This window comes from Bombus vancouverensis, chromosome 6 (assembly GCF_051014615.1).
Source record: "Bombus vancouverensis nearcticus chromosome 6, iyBomVanc1_principal, whole genome shotgun sequence".
In the NCBI taxonomy this organism is placed as follows: domain Eukaryota; kingdom Metazoa; phylum Arthropoda; class Insecta; order Hymenoptera; family Apidae; genus Bombus; species Bombus vancouverensis.
Genome location: NC_134916.1, coordinates 12,182,041 through 12,198,323, shown reverse-complemented (window position 1 = coordinate 12,198,323; position 16,283 = coordinate 12,182,041). Strand labels below are relative to the sequence as shown.

The 16,283-nt window shown below is 46.7% G+C and overlaps 1 protein-coding gene across 10 annotated transcripts in view; it reads left to right on the top strand.

Moving 5' to 3' along the window:
• lilli (AF4/FMR2 family member lilliputian) overlaps positions 1-16,283 on the top strand; it is a 168,057-nt gene that overhangs the window by 88,052 nt on the left and 63,722 nt on the right. For all 10 annotated transcript variants that reach the window (XM_033332189.2, XM_033332186.2, XM_033332188.2 and 7 more), the window contains one exon: positions 14,231-14,773. In XM_033332189.2, coding sequence (XP_033188080.2) covers positions 14,231-14,773 — 543 coding nt within the window. The remainder of the gene's footprint in view (positions 1-14,230; positions 14,774-16,283) is intronic.

Below are 16,283 nucleotides of genomic sequence, written 5' to 3'. Positions count from 1 at the left end.
ATGCCGTGACTTACTCGCAAAGGCAAACGCGATGTATGTTCAAATTCAAACACGACGGCAGAATCTCTCTTTCTCTCTCTCTCTCTCTCTCCCTCTCTGTTATGGCCCTCTACATATATAAACTGCCTCGATCGAAATTGTAATTTCACCGAGCTGGCGCCGGCGCCGCCGCCATCAGTCAATACCGAGTACCAAATCGATCACTGCCGTTGGTCAATTCCGATGACTACGTTCCACAACAGGGTGTATTCCGTGTTTGGTATCCATCAAACGCGATACATAATGATTTCGATTGTTGGTTCGTCCACGTGACCGACGAAATGGCTAAGTGTGTCAAGTTTGCTCGCGTCCTACAGTATCGATCGACCTACTGACACGCGATCATCGCGAGAAGAAAAGAATATGTTTCGCGGCCATCTCTACAAGGAGACGCCAGGACCTCGAATGGGACTTGTGGTCGAAAGGGGAAACAGGAGGCGCGAAAGAGAAACGCAGAAAAAAGAAAAGAATAGAGGAGAAAGAACAGAACGCCGTATGAAACCGCGTTACAAATAATTAGCAAGCGAGCGTAGCGCGTCGCGGAAGTGCACGTTAGCCCATTAGTTCCGGAGACTGATTCCTGTTACTTAACGTTCTCGTTAGGGCAGGGCTTCCTTGGTTACCATCGGGGCCCGATGTTAGGTAACTAGATTCGTTCGTACGTCCATCATCCTAGCGGACTGGTCGTTTATCAGCGACAGATAGACAGGAAATTGTCCGTGCAATCGTCGAAATGTCGATCCAGAGACGAAAGGGGAGAGACGTGCGAGGTATCGTATCGTATCGTATCGTATAGTTGTCGCTGGAGCGTAAAAATAAACGTGGTCGCGAGTCGAGCGAACGAAGGAGAACGCCTGTGTTCGAGCGCGGCTGTTTGCGGGCCGCAGAGAGTCGATTCGCTTTATTGGCCGGGTATCGGGGCGAATTATAAAGTATGTCATTGTACGTTGCCATGGTGGAAGCCGGTGCAAAGGATGTGAATGACTCTATTTCGGTCGTACACGAGACCCGAAGAGAGCGTTGCGCCGCTATAAATACGAAGGCAAGTGTGCGCGTGATCGGTCCCGGCGTAATTTCGCCGTCCCTCGTCCTCTTCGGGTTTAGTTATGGATGTCTGGCGTCTAGGGGTTACGCAAGGATACCGGGGCAGAAAGATTTCGAGAGGACCGAAGGAGGGCGGCGCGCGAGGTTAACGGAGAATAGAAACGAACTCCGGCGAGGGTCGGGACGAAAGAGGAGACGTAACAGGAGAGACGAGAATGGTGAAGGAGAGAGGAAGGATAAGAAGTGCGATAGACTGGATGAAAAACGAGGAGAAAAGCGAGAAGAGGAAGGGAAAGAGCGAGGAATCGTGTCTGTGCGCGGTTGGAAAAGGGGGGACGGTTGGAAGTGGCGAAGAGGTCTGGCGACGCTCGCAGCGGGAGAGGATGGAACGAGTTAACAGGGATGGGGGAAAAAAAGGACGAAGGACGTCGTGAGAGAGGAGAGAACGTCGGCCGGTCATGGACCGACGCGAGGGGCGGATGGAAGCGCGCACCAACGAAGCTGCCGCTGCTGTAGGTGAAGGAGCGAGCGAGCGAGCGAGCGAGCGAGCGAGCGAGCTGGTGTCGTTGACGAGACCGGCGTAGGAAAGAGGGATGAAAAATAATCGTGGATGAGCGGAGCGTCGCCGATGGATGGAGACGCTTACTTTTCATCCTGGCATTACCGTGATTAGTAAACTCCGCTACTCGGTTGCGTTCTGTCGTTCGTAATTTTTTTTCGGGAATTAAGCTGGCTACAGCTGCGATGAAAACGAGATGTCGGCTGGCAAATATTTAATCTTTTAATGCTAGCGCGAACGTGCGAACCGAACCGAAGCAAAGAAACGGCTCGTTTCGAACTTTCCGTTCGTCTGTGCGTTAACCGAGAAGCGTGGATCAACGAAGAATCAGCGAGAACGGCGTTACAAGTTGGTAAACTTAACTAGAGGCTAATTAATTTCAAGATTCGATCGAACACGATCCCGTTGATTTCAAGCCCGTTGGTCGACCGTTCGCTTCTCCCTGGCTCGTTGGATTCCCGAGACTCGTCGTTATCGTCCCGATCGGCGATAAGAGTGCGTGATTTGCGATTACTCGGCTACGATCGTACCACGCGAGCGCCTTGCGCCTCTGGTTCGAACGCTGACGATGAAAGGCCGCAGTTAAAGTCACGGACGCTGCCGGTGGCAAGAGTTTGCACCACTTTAGCAGCAACCGTACGGTGGCATAATGATGAGTGGCCCGTTTGTTTCTCTTGGTCCATGATTACCGACCTTGTAGGATCCCTCGTATGTTTTACGTTCGACGCAACCGAGTGATTTATCTGTCCGCCTATAGGCGGTTTCGTAGTTGGGATCGCGAGCACCGATCCCATGTCCTATTCATAATCTTTTCGTAGTTTTCATCGACCGGCTTGTACCAGTGCTGCTCGTGCCTCTACGATTGGACTTCGAACAAGTCCGACTACGAAAAAACCCGATATCCTCGACAATAGCGTCGCGTCACGTTTCCTGCCTCGTTCGTTTAATTAGTCGTTACGATGTTTCCCCCGGGAGGATAGCGAGACAGACCTTTCGAAAGTTAGAGAGGGAGCGCGAAAAAGTTAATCAAAACGTACGTCGTCGTCGTCGTTGTCGTCGTGACTTTTCTTCTGGTCGATGACACTTGGGGGGGGGGGGGGGACAGGAAAAAATATAGTTCGTCTCGTTTGAAAGATTCAATCGTATTACGTAACTTATCCATCATCGGTTCATGGTGTTTATGAACACGAATTAAATCGATCCTGTGATCGAAACCCTATCGACTTTTTCCGACGGCGCTTCTCCCGAGAGCGTAGGAGTCGCTCGTACGTAGGTGTGCATAGTAACAGGTGGTACTAGTAGCCCTACACGAACGTAATGCAGTTTGATGACGTGCATCGAGCTCTCGCTCTCTATGGAAGTGTTTGAGAAGCTTGTCCCGCGTATCGAGATGTCTCCGAGTGCTATCACGACGGAGGGTCATTGCGAGAAGATCCTCTCCCAAGGTGATCCCGTCCAAACACCGGATTTCAGACGGGTCCTTATTGGATCCTGCTGGTGCCGGCGTCGTGAAACAGACGTAAATTGCGCGCGGAATATCCTCGCCACTCGATAACGAACTTACTATCGTAACGCGCATCTGTGTTTATCGACGGCTCTATTTATTCGTTCAACGATGAAATATTTGTTCAGCGAGGGGAGAAAAGAGCTGGAACGATACGAGCATAGCTAAAATTCCATCAGAGGAAAAAATCATGTTCGTTTAAACTGGACGCATCGGCAGTGATATCGGGAGAAACGAAGGTTTTAAAGCGTGGAAATTTATTCGCCGCAGAACACTGTGGCCGATGGTCGGCGGTGAGCAGGATTTCAACGGAACGCGTTCATTTCATTTCGGGGAAACAAATGGAAACGTCTGGACGATGTTGGCCAGACGTTCCGCTATCGGGAATAGCGTGTCGGGCGTCAGCAAATAGCCCCAAAGCGTTCGTCGCGCTTTCTCCTCTCCGATCGCGTTTTTACATTTCGTCCTTCTCTCTCGCCACCGGTCGAATTTGATTACTTCTGGACGCGTGACAGGTAATACCTTCATGGCCCGTTCCCATGAAATCCCAGCCAGGTCTAAATATCTGTCGGTTATTTTTCTAAGCGTTTTTCAATGTTACAACAACCGAGAACGGATAAAAAGAATGCGAAAAGCTTTCGAACAAGGCAGTGCCGCGTTCCGCTCGTTCAAACCGCGCGTTACATATTTCGCATCGTCGTCGATTTAAACATTTTTCCGCCAACGTTACGCGTACGTGTAGTCGTGTTTGTACGATTTTCAGCAGTTTGCAATCGTGGCACGGACCTTTCGATACGTCTACGCGTTTTCCGTTTTCGTTTCCGCCAGCGAATTGCGAAACCGAGGTGAAGAGCGCGCGCCACTTGCAATTGAATTTGCACCTCGTTACGAGAGAGAAAGATATTTGTGGTGGATGCGCGATTAACTCGACGAGCTTCGAAGGATGGATGTATGGATGGAGGTTGATCGAAGTGAGAGAAATGGAGAGGAAAAGCGAGTGGAAAGAGAAAAGGTGGACGAATAGTGGTTGCTTACGTTCGCGAGTCGGTCCACGACGAGCTTAGAGAGACACAGTCGTCGGTCGCTTAATGCGAATTTCACATGCATAGAAGAAAAGGGTGACCCGTAAAGGTTGGGGAAAGGGGGTGCGCGAAGCGGACGGGAACCGCAGGAAGCGATGCCAGGCACGTAGCATTTTAAAATGGAAAAGAGGCGAGGAGAGCCGTATTGCGCGGACGACGGTGTTTCGTCCTTGGCGCGCGTAAAAGCTCTATTCGTGTACCCTTTTTTCCATAGCCTCTCTTGTTCTCTTTTCTTCCCGCCGTTTTTCTTTCCCTCGTTCTCCACCCTTGCCCGGTTGGCTCGTAGTCGTCGCTCGTTCTCTCCACCCACTCTTTCGATTGTACCGCGTTTTCGTTCTTTCGGGATGCGCGAAAGAGAAGAGCAAACAACGCGTACAAACCGTAGCGTTTTTAATATCGCGCAGCAACGGGACCGACCGAGCGTCATAAGCTTGCAGATAAATTTGCGCTCGCGGAATATCGAGTCGAATCCGGCGAGCGATCGTCGTCGCGAGCCTCTTCGATCTTCTCGTCGCTGGGCTGATCGTGTCGCGTGTGGAACGCGATCCTCGTTTCGAGGGAAGGTGGGAACGAGACTCGACAAGGAGAAGAGAGGGCCCGCCGAGGCAGTAAATTTCTTCGCCAAAGTATATCGCCCGCGACGCCTATCCCCCGCCGTATAAATTTCCCCGTCTAATCCCGCAAAAACCAAGGCGAAATGGCGTCGACCGCGAAACAAGCAGCCAACTTCTAAAGGGTTAAAAGGGAGAGAATCGAAGCTCGACCGGTCGTGTTTTCCTGCCACTTCTTACCTACGTTCTCGCGCACACATACACCTGCGCCTTCTTCGTCTTCCTCACCCGGTGTATACGAAGCCGAGCGTTGCTTCGCGACTTCGATCCGAAACTCGCCGCTAATAAAACGCTAATTAACGCTTCGCTTCGACGAACGCGCGCCACCGCCACCGGATCGAACGGTTTGCGAGCTTCGCCTCGGGACCTTGGACTCTCAAGGGCCGCTGATTAATTACCGGTATATAACTCGGTTCGGCCTTCTACCGCGAGTTTCAAAGATGATCGCGATCGATCGGCTGCGTTCAACGACGTAAAAATCCAACTGGTTTTTATCTACAACAACCGTTAGCAACGTGATACGACGTACGGTTCCTCTCTCGCGATCGTACGTTGATTCAAATTCATATAGCGAACGTTCGTCGACGAAATTTTTACGCTCTCGACTGTTACTCGTAATTGGAACGCGAACTTTCCACGAACGAGGTCGTCGAATCGTTCGACGCTTCCTTTCGAGCTAATTTCGATGCGACTTTCTCGAAACGATCCGCTCTATTGGTTCTTCATTCTGTTGCTCTCTGTTCCCTCGTTCCCCGATATTAGCGACGATGATCGAGCACTGAAATTTATCCGCGCGTGATTGTCAATGCGCGCTGAATACACAGATACGACGTTCAAGCTTCGACGAGATCCCTCTATTCGAGACGTCGAGCTCGACGATTCACGCGGAGACGAGCAGATCGAACGACGCGTCGGAATACGCGGAAGCGTCGGAGCGGAAATCCGAAAGAAGGGTGTTTCGACGATGAAACGAAACGTGGCTCGTCGATGGAAACGGGACGAGACGATTTGCGTTCGAACCTCTGTGCTCGAGCCGATCGTAACGATTCCTATACATACACCGTGGTCTTAAATTCGCGATACGAGCGAAACGAGAAAGATTCTGTGTTTGGAAATAAAAGAAAAATCGGTCCATGATGATCCTACGAGCAACGTACGTACGATACGTGAAAATCGTTTCGCGGTTACGTTGAAACGAAACGGGTACCACGGACGATGTAGGAAAAGTGACGTAATCTTTGCTTCGGATTAGATCCGACGAAACGAAGATTCCGCCGCCTACAATCTACGTACTACTATCATGGCGTGTGTATTATTTCGCGCTGGAACGGAGTTTTCGACCGAGGAGAGCAGCTGTCAGATGGAAGCAGCCGACTGGAAAGAGAATTTCTGAGAGAGGCGAACGGAGCCAGTAGTCGGTTTGAACCGTCGGCAAACTGCATCTATGCGAGCCCCGGGAGTATCTTTGTTGCTCGTTGAAAGCGGCCGTGCTCGAGTAGCACACCGGCAGGAAGAAGGGGCGTACGTGGCTCGCGTAACCTCAAACGAGACATCCACCTGCCTCGTTGAAATCTTTGCGGTTTTTTCCTTGCCCCTCGGTGTGCTTGGGACAGGGAGCCATCCCAAGCTCTTTCAAACCCTTGGAAGTTGGTAACTTTTCCAGTTTATATCGGCTCTCCGGTTGGTTAATTACAAATGGAAGAGATTAATTAGATAGCCAGGTATTTTCTGTTATTTTGTTTGTTGATTATGCTGCCGCTTCAGGGTTACACGATATAGCTGTCAGCCACAGAGAGATTGTACGATATTAAAAGGGTATTTTGCTTGGTTCGCAATTTCGTTACCACTTCACTGGTTGGTTACGTTCACCCAACTTCCATTTCGACCGCGAAACTATTCTCGCGTTACGACGCTTCTAGAGATACTTAACGGTACTCGACTAATCCGACGTTTCTATTTAAACTCACCGGCAATCGACTCGATTGCCGTTTTCGATTGGAGTTTATTCGATCCTCCGGTTGAAAACAGAAACCAGCGTCCCGTTTCGAATATAAACCCGATGAAGAGACTCGCGACTCGATTTACCGTATATCATTTCCCTCGTCATTTTATTACTTGTGTCGATCCCATCGCGAGCATTGTCCGCCCGGTAATGACACGCGATTCTCATCGCTATTTATTTCCCGTGGCGTGGCCACCGATCGGCGGATCCATTAGCCGGTTCTCGCTCCTCCGCCGCGATTCCAGACAGAAATTTCCATCGTTTGACCGCAACGGTGGCGTTTGTTCCATCGTAAACGTCCTTCGACGCGTGTTTCTCCTGCGGTTTCAGCGAGCACCGCAAAGGATGACATTTTACTCGTTACGTACGCTTTTCTTCCTTCCCCTCGTCCGGTTTCGTCGACTCGGCCGTGTCCGCTTACGCTTGCATGTATGCGTACGCAGCGGCTGGCACGAAGGGAAAGGATACAGAAGCAGGTCGTTTAAAATCCCTCTTCATCCGTCGTGGTATCGCAACTCCGACGATATTTCATCCCTAGCGGTATCGAGGCAGCCGTTGCAAGCATAATATCAAAGGGAAGCTCGAAAGCTCGAAAGAACGAAACGACTCCGGTCGAAAATCTTCCCGAGCAGGAAACTCCTCTTCTCGCGCATCGGTCGTCTGGATTTTCCGGCCAACTATCTATCCGCTCTTTGACCTTTCGTATCCCTGCCTGCTATTTCCGATGCGGCATTTCGTCGGTTGCTGCTTGATGATCTTCTTCGGGACTACAAGCAACAGCTTGCTTTTCTTTGTACGTACACCGGGTGTTTTTCCGTAATTATGGTAGAAATTATAGCGTTGTAGGAAGAAGAAGGTGCTTGCGCGAAGGAAAACGGCCCGATAACGTGGAATAAATTCTCTTACGCGAGATTTCGTACTCGGGAAAATTGCTTTCGAATATCATCATTCGAGCGCTCCTGTGTGGTAAAGGACTTGATAATATGGGATAAATATTCTTCTGCGAGGTTTCGTTTGCGAGGAAATTCGTTTTGGATATTATTCGATTAATTAATTATGTCAATTACAAACGCGCATTTAATTATGTCAATTACGAACAACGTTAACATTATGGATAATTATTCTCGTTACGTAATCGGTCTTATTCAATTTTTAGGATTCGTGTTAGTGACAACAGAAATTATTTGAAATGTTATTCGTAACGTCGAATGCAAAACTGTAAATTTAATTGCTGCGCATATTTGAGTATTCACGACCAGTTTCCTCGAAAACAGAGCGTTATCCGAACAAATTCTTTTCCGATTCTATCGCACTATAATTACCAGGACGTTGCATGTAATTGATTTTCGACGTGGAAAGTCACGCGCAAAACGATCAACCGTCTTAACGTTTTCATCGTTCGTTCGTCGTTCCCTTTGGAAAGTAGACGTTCACGATGTAGATTCTGTTGGCACAGACAAATACGTTAGTGAATAGACCGACAAGCAGTAATTAAGAATCGACTTTACGGTATCAACACTGTAAATTCCTTCATGGACAATCGCGCAACGACGACGAAGCGGATTGGACAGTTTCGTCTGAATTTCCCGCGACGTAAGGAGCTTAACTCGGACGACCCGGTTTTTCCGGCCTTCGATGAAGGAACACCTACTCCGTCGTTCCTTTGTGCCACTCGGAAATTCTTTGTCGCTGTAATAGAGGTAGTTGGTTCAAGAAGAGACCACGACGTCGAAAAGCTATTTGCAAACGTCCAGCAACGACGTTTCATCGTCTTCGTGCCTCTGTCGTGCTTCTACAATCTCTCGTAAATAAGCTCGACGAAGTTCGATGAAAATTTGTGGAGAGAAAGTCGACTCTGTTCGGAGTTCCCGCGCGTAATTTATAGAGACATCGTGGCGCGCGATACGGTTGCCAGTCGCGAAGGCAATATAGATGCCTCCGGGGTAATTTCTGTCGCGTTGAACTCCGGCCATGCCGAGCCACCGGCAAGATTGATAACTCTCCGGTAGATTCGCTGGCCTGGTCGGAACCATAGCCGACAAGAAACCGTACTTGGACGACGTTGTGGCGTGCTTTCTTTTCTTGGCGCGTCGGTAGATTCTTTCGTTTCTTACCGAATCTTAAAACAGTGGTGTAAATATCGCGACAAAAGATGCAGTCGAATATTTTTCCTATCTTTTCCTGCTTCCTCGTTTCCTCTTCTTTTCCAAGTAGGTAAGGACAATATCGCTGAAATATGGACGGAGATAGCAAGCCGTTGCAGGAAAGTTCCATTTGCCAGTAGTTTGAGCCAGGCAACAAAAACCAGCTGAAAATAAATCAAACAAATAAGTTTTTCAAACCTGTTAAATTTCATTGTCAACTGGTATCTCTAACAATAAATTCCTGCACTTTTGAACTGCGTCTATCTTTCTCTTGCCTAATAAACACGGTTTCGATATTGCAGCTACCTTCGAGCGACAGCCTATTGCCGATACTGCAATTTCTTTAAACGTCAGGCTATCATAAAATATAGATGGGCAAAAGATAATGACGGATATTCTTGGAACTCCCTTCTCAAGTGGCAGCGTTAAAAAATCTCGATTCGATAATATAAATTGATTGGAAAGAAATCGCAGATAAAATATTTCAACGCAACGTTGTTCCTTAACGAAGTAAGAGAGAGTACCGTTGTACTCTATAGTTTAGCAGATTAGTCGAATATGACAATACGATTCGATTATCGTAGCTATCATCTTGTAGGGCGCTCGTACATAATCGATGGAAAGCTAAAGCCACGCTAATAGTACACGGGGACCGGTTGCTAATTTCGTAGCGTAGGCAAGAAAGCAAATTTTCTCGTCAGAACGCGAGGTAAGCGATCTTTGGCTATGCTTTACACACGTAGGAGCGCGTTATTCGTCGCACGCCGCTTGCCAACTGCCGAGGCTCCATTCTCTCCTCTTTTCTCTGTCCCTCTTTCGATGTTGCTCGCTTTGCTCCTATTTTGCTGCCGCATAAGGCGGCCGTTAAATAAAGTTTCACCCTTGCAGAGGCAGCCCTCGTCTTTCCTCCTCACCGAGCTACGTCTTTCTCTCTTGAACAAGAGATAAAACTACCATATTTTTTATCCTCTTTTGCTCCCAGAAGAAATCTATGCCGTGGCCTTGATTAAAACTCATCGGATATTTTCTTCTTAATCTTCTTGCATCGCTACACATAACTTTTTACGCGTCGATAACGAGTTTCAGGTAACGTTAACTCTTATCCCAGAGGCAAGAATTGCCGGCATCGTCACCGATGCATCGTGAAAATTCAAGTACGATTTATCGAGAGTGCAGATATTATTTCGTGGTATAGACGATATGGCAAAAGAGACTGTCGATCATCGAGAGTCATCGTTGAAGTTATTTTTACACGTTCGCTTTGTAAAGTCAAATTTCACTATGTAAGCGCGAGCCTTTCGGATTCCGGTTAGTTATCGAACACGATATTATACACGGCGCGTTGTATTTCATACTATTTATTATTTAACGTACTTGGAAAAGTTTATGATCGAAGATTATGAATAATTAATGAATTAGAAGATTATGATCTGCATTTGAGATGTTTGAACACGTGTGAATCTTTTATTTCTCTATACGCTATGTCCTATTGAAAAACGTATCGGATCCACGCGTTATTTTTGCTTCACTAGTTTGGTTGCGAAATTGTTAATTTACGGTCAATTAAAAGCCAACGAGAAGAATTTGCCGTAAAGCGAGAATTTTCGTTGAATTCGGAGATGGCGAACAGTTTTCGAATACCCAACGACAGATGTCCTTGCTTATTCGCAGTTCACGCTCGTTCACTCGCCGAACAAATCTCGAAAATGGATCAGCCAAGGGATATACACGGTGGCATGGCCGTAAGTGGATCAAAGCGGTATAGTTCGTCCCGTGAATCGCTTTTATCCATTCACAGGAGGAATTTGCACGAACCGAGAACGCGTGCGTGCGCCCGTGTGCGTCCTCGTACGTGTTCGTTGGATTTGTTCTCATGCGAGATCGTGCCTCTGCTTGCTCTGTCGCAAGGTATTTAAACGGTTCCATGCGTGCAAAAGGAAGCCGTCGCCTGCGCGTTAAATCACCTCAAAGCTCATCGTCCATCCCAGAACTTGTTCCCTGGAAATCAAGTCGTTTCAAGATCTTGAAACTTGCCTCGGATATTCCTGCCAATTGCATTGGCGCCTCATCGAGATTAGATTTGCGTGTACATAGTAGCAAGGGACGATAAAAGTATCGATTCTTATGTGTTCTGATTAATATATTTGTATAAAACGTAAAAGTTGGTTTGCAAAAGACGATACTACGACGTCGATATCGTGCGCTGACATCATAGTCAGAAAAATACGGATATTAATTTTCAAAAGTTCCTTTTCTTTTTTGTCGACAGCGATTGTCTGTCGTTAGATGGTAGCACGATAGCGATAAAAAACTAAACTAACGATCTTTTAATAGAAACGAGCCAATATTTTTTTGTCATAATTAACAAAGAACCTAGTAATTTAGCCTACAACGAAGTAATAACACCAAAGTCTCCTTTCAAACCGTTCGACTTTGACTTGCAACATTTTTCATTAGAAATAATAATATAAATCAAGACTACGATATTAAGTGCCTGATGCTGTATATAGAGATCGGTATTTTCCGAAATCATAAATTGCCGAGAGGATTTCATATTTCAAGTTCACCATCTCACCCCGTGATACTTTACCAAGCTTCTTCTCGATTGATCACCGGTTCGCGAAAGAACAGATTTCAAGTCACGTTGCTGATTAATAGATTTCTCTCTCCCACGGTCCGATCGAATATGAAAAATACTGAAGTAAAAGTGGCAAAGTAGATCGTGTAGGGTCTGGTTAGGTAGGGGCTGGTTAGCCAGAAGCAGTGGTTGCGGGAATATTTGCGTCATGGCGCGTCGTTTCTTGTTAACGACACGGGGCCCGGTCGCGTTACGACCGCGTATATTTCACCGTTTTACGACGTTTTCGGCGATGGTTTTACGGCGCTTCGCGTGTACGATGATCGCGTCGCGATGAACACGAGAACGAGCACGATTAGAGAGAGCTCCTTGCTAAGAGACGAGTTCTTGAGCGAGCTGACAGAGAGAGGATTGAAAAAGGGAGAGAAAGAGAGAGAGAGAGATAGGGAGAGAGCAGAGGAAAGACAAAGAGACTAGCGAGGGAAAGAGGTGGCGCGATTGAGCGAGGTCTGGGTGGAAGGGAAGTCCCTGACCTGGTCACCTAAGCGTTCCTCTCTTTCATTCCTCGGCGAGTTTACCTCGCAGTTTCTTGTGGTATTACGTTTATGTCATCTCTGCGCTTGGATCCCTTTTCTGACGCGTAATTAGCCAGACATTAAGACTACCCTAACCTCAGAGATCCTTTTGAAATATCATCTGAAAAAAATTCCAGCCTGTCATTTAACAGTCCTATCTATTCGAGATATTGCCTCGAAAGCTGGTAATTTCTTGGTATTCATATTTAGGAATTGTAGAGATCTCAACACTTATGTTACGTATGTACGTGATAACTTCGTTTTTGTTGATTTTCTAATTTTTATGCCACTCGAAGGTTAGAAGAAATACTTCGATGTAATACAATTTGAAATGGAAACGATTTGTCAGGTTCAATGGTACGAAGAAACATAAGATTGTAAGAGTACCGTGATACACAAAGCGTTGTACAAAGCCAGTGACACAGTTAACGTGTGTGATTGTCGATGTTTTTGAAGTATTCAGATAACAGAAACCTACGTCTAATCTCTGATTAATAATTAATAATTAATTAACGGTGCAGTGAATTTTAACATTGTCACCCTATAAAGCTCAGAAAATATAATTTGTCGTGTCTCTTTTCTATGATATTCGATCGCGATCTAATTACACTAATATACTGTAATCGAAGTCTGTCGTTTATGTAATATTTTTGCACGTAACAGATTTCGATCCGTAAATGAATAAAAATTAAAACTTACCAAATTCGACTACCGCGTCGTGTCCAATTGGACCTTAAAAGACTTTGAAAATATAAATAAATAAATAGGTCGCGTAGACGCTTCCTTCTCGTAAGTTGTCTCAGTTTGCAATTATTTTCTTGGTTGCCTCGTCTGTTCATCGGTCGCTTCTTATCGATCCATTCTTCTTCGTTGGTCGCCTGTACGAGATTCGTTGTCGGTTAAAATCCGGTTGGTGGAAAGGGGGAAGGAAGTAGTGGTAGACTCGCGGCGCGCGTTAGCTCGAATTAATGATTTTCTTCGAAAATTGCACTCTCCGCGAGGTGCACGATGCATCGGAAGCTCGTTAAAGAACCGGCTGGTAGCACACTCGATGCTCGCGCGGCGCTCGGTCAGAAAAAGGGTCCCGGTGTGAACAAGTGTACGTGATTTATAGCGCGCTCATTAATCACGTTAGGTTTCCTCGGCCCACTCCGCCTCCTTATTAAACCACGATTTCATCTCATTGTCCGTAAAGACAAAGGCAGAGACGCGGCGGATCATAAACGCGTACAGAAGCTGCCTGTCTGTTATATTGTATACGTCTATGCAGTACAATGTAACCGGTGCGCGCACCGGTCGAACACGAATTTCTCCTCTCTCCGGTACCGTCGTAAACTTGCCAGCCACTGTTACGCCGCATTAATTATTATTGCTTGTATATAGCATATACATGCCGAGTTTCCGTATACACGCGGTTCGCACAGTTTTGCCGGGAGACACGGAGGATCGTTCAAACGGATTAATCTTGTGGATGTCGTACGATCATCTGGTCCTTTCTCGCTCGATACTTTTTCCTTTCTATTCGCAACGATTGCGTGACGAGAAGATATAATTACGACCCGTATGATCGAACGCGGTAGCATCGTCGATCAACTTTCGTAATTTAACGTACAGACAAAACGTTTGAACAAACAGAAACTTTATGGTGATATCATGTACTATTCTTATTCCTTTCTTCCGAAGCAGAGTTTTACTCTGCATACAATCAAATGTAAATTAGTTTCGTAGCACTTAACTTCTTAACCCCTTCCAGGGATTAACAGGCAATTGACATTTCTTCCTAACTGATTCATACTCGATGAACTACTTTCGGAATCCTCGCGTATTCGCATAGAAGTCATATAATAATAGTAATAATAACAACAACAACAACAACAACAACAACAACAACAATAATAATAATAATAATAATAATAATAATAATAATAATAATAATAATAATAAGATGGTATTAAGCGCCTCGTATATGTATACGTGCCATTTTTCTTTCTGTTCGTCGGCGCGCCTCGTTTCGTCCCCGATCGTTTAACCTTTTAAACAATTATTACTAGAAAATATTCGATGCTAATAATTGGAATGTTTGTGATTTCAGGTGAGTCCAGACGCCCGAGACAGCACGACGCAGCAAATTCAATCGAAACTAGGCAACTATTCTCTGGTGAAGCATCTTCTGGACGAGCCGAAACGGCTGATCGGCATCGAGGGTGTACCGCCGAGCCCTGCTCCGCCCCCGGCCGGGTGCATTCGACTGAGTTCCAATTCGGTTGGCGCAAATTCCAGGAGTTCGCCCTCCGCCCAGGAATTCAAGAAACCCGGAGGACCAAGGACCGATGTTGGCGGCTCGTCCTCGTCGACTTCGTTGTCGTCCTCGTCGTCGAGTCATCAACGCGGCGGTTTCGTGAAACCGGCCGATGGAAAGCCGCCGTATGGAGGCCGGGGTAGTTACCCCGGTCAGCCGGTGAAGCACGGGGGCAACAGCAACGATCATCGGAGCCACGGTTTATTACCCGCCAAAGGGCCGCCCACGAATTCACCCGGGAACGGTACGCTCTTTGGCAATTCGAATATCGGGAATTCCAGCGGCAGCAGGCTTCACTCTGTCGGCAGCAGACTGTCCAGGTTACCTCTCGATAACGTGAGTATCGATTTCCATTGTTTCGTGGCCATCGCCGCCTCCTCCGCTTCTTCCTCCGCTTCCATAGCTTCCCTGTTCACTTTCTCTCTCTCCCTCTCTCTTTCCTCTGTACCACGCTCTCGTCCTTCCGCTCGTTCTTGTTTACACGAGTGAAACGTCGTCGTTGCACAAGGATACGTCTACCTATTGCGTTATGCGTGTTTTCTTCGGCGTTTTCTTCTCTAATCGCTTTATCAGCGCTCGTTGATCAGCTATTTTATCTCTTGCTTCCCTTTCCATTTATCACTGAACGAATCCGGAATGCGAATCGGCGGGTAGGTAACTGAATCGGGGTGGTTGCGGTTGCACTTGTTGCGCGATTAGTATTCATCGAATACCGGAGCTGCTCGTTAAAACGTTTATGATCGCGGATAACAACAGAGATTTATTCGTGGTAGTATAGCAGCGGCCGTTTAGTCTACAAGATTTTTCTCTCCTCTGTCGCGAGTCTGTGTTTCCGGTAACCGTAGTTTTGAGTTCACGTTCCAGTTGCATATTCATTGACGACAGTTCATATCATTTTACGTGTTGGAAGAGCGAGTCGAGAATCTTCGCGTGCAATCATAGTGCAGAAAAGTTGTTTCCATTATCGATCTTTGAACGAGAGATCAAACATTCTGGGACGTTAATCGGTGCGAAGCAATAATAAAGAGGTTATTATCGATTCTTGCTTTCCACCCGCCTTCCTGTCGAAACGTTCTCAATCTCGGTATTCGATGAAAGCTTCGCGGCGACAGGTTCGTTGACGGGAAACGAATTGCTTTTCAATAGAAATCTCGCTGGAGGAATACACGCGATAGGGAGAAGGGTACAACCCGGAGAAATGGGAAGAAGGGGGCGAGTTTGGTCGAGCCCTATTACGCGTGACTCCTCGAGGTGCAAATTTCATTCAGATTGACTATCGATCGAGTCTTCTCCGATCCGGTCTGCACCGTGTTTCTATCGTTTTCTCTGTTCGAGCACGCCGGAAGTACCACTCCTCCCTTCCGTGCTCTACTTATACAATTAGAGTTAGCCGGAGAAGCACCGGCGTTCTCTCTTCGCTCTGCCATAGTCGAGATAATTGATTCCCCTATTGGTCCTTCGTTTTTCCCCCATTCTTTCCTTTTATCCGGTCGTTCTCGTTTTCATCCGCGAAATTAGCTTGGAATTACACGTGACATTCGAGAGAAGTGGGAAGCGAAGACAGAAATAAACTACCGGTCATTAGTAATTAAGACACTAGTTACATCTCTTGGAAAATCACCAAGAAATTTACTTTATTTAACGTTTTGTATTATAAGACGTACGAGCGTCTTAAAAGTCAAGCTAACCAACTTCGATTATTCTCAATTTCTTAGTTTCGTTACATAAGTATACCTACTATTAATGTTCGATTCTTATGCAACGAATGACTTGCTTCCGTAAACTCATTTATCGCGAGAAGATCAATTTGTACTGGATATCAGCGAGTGTCACACAATAATTTGTC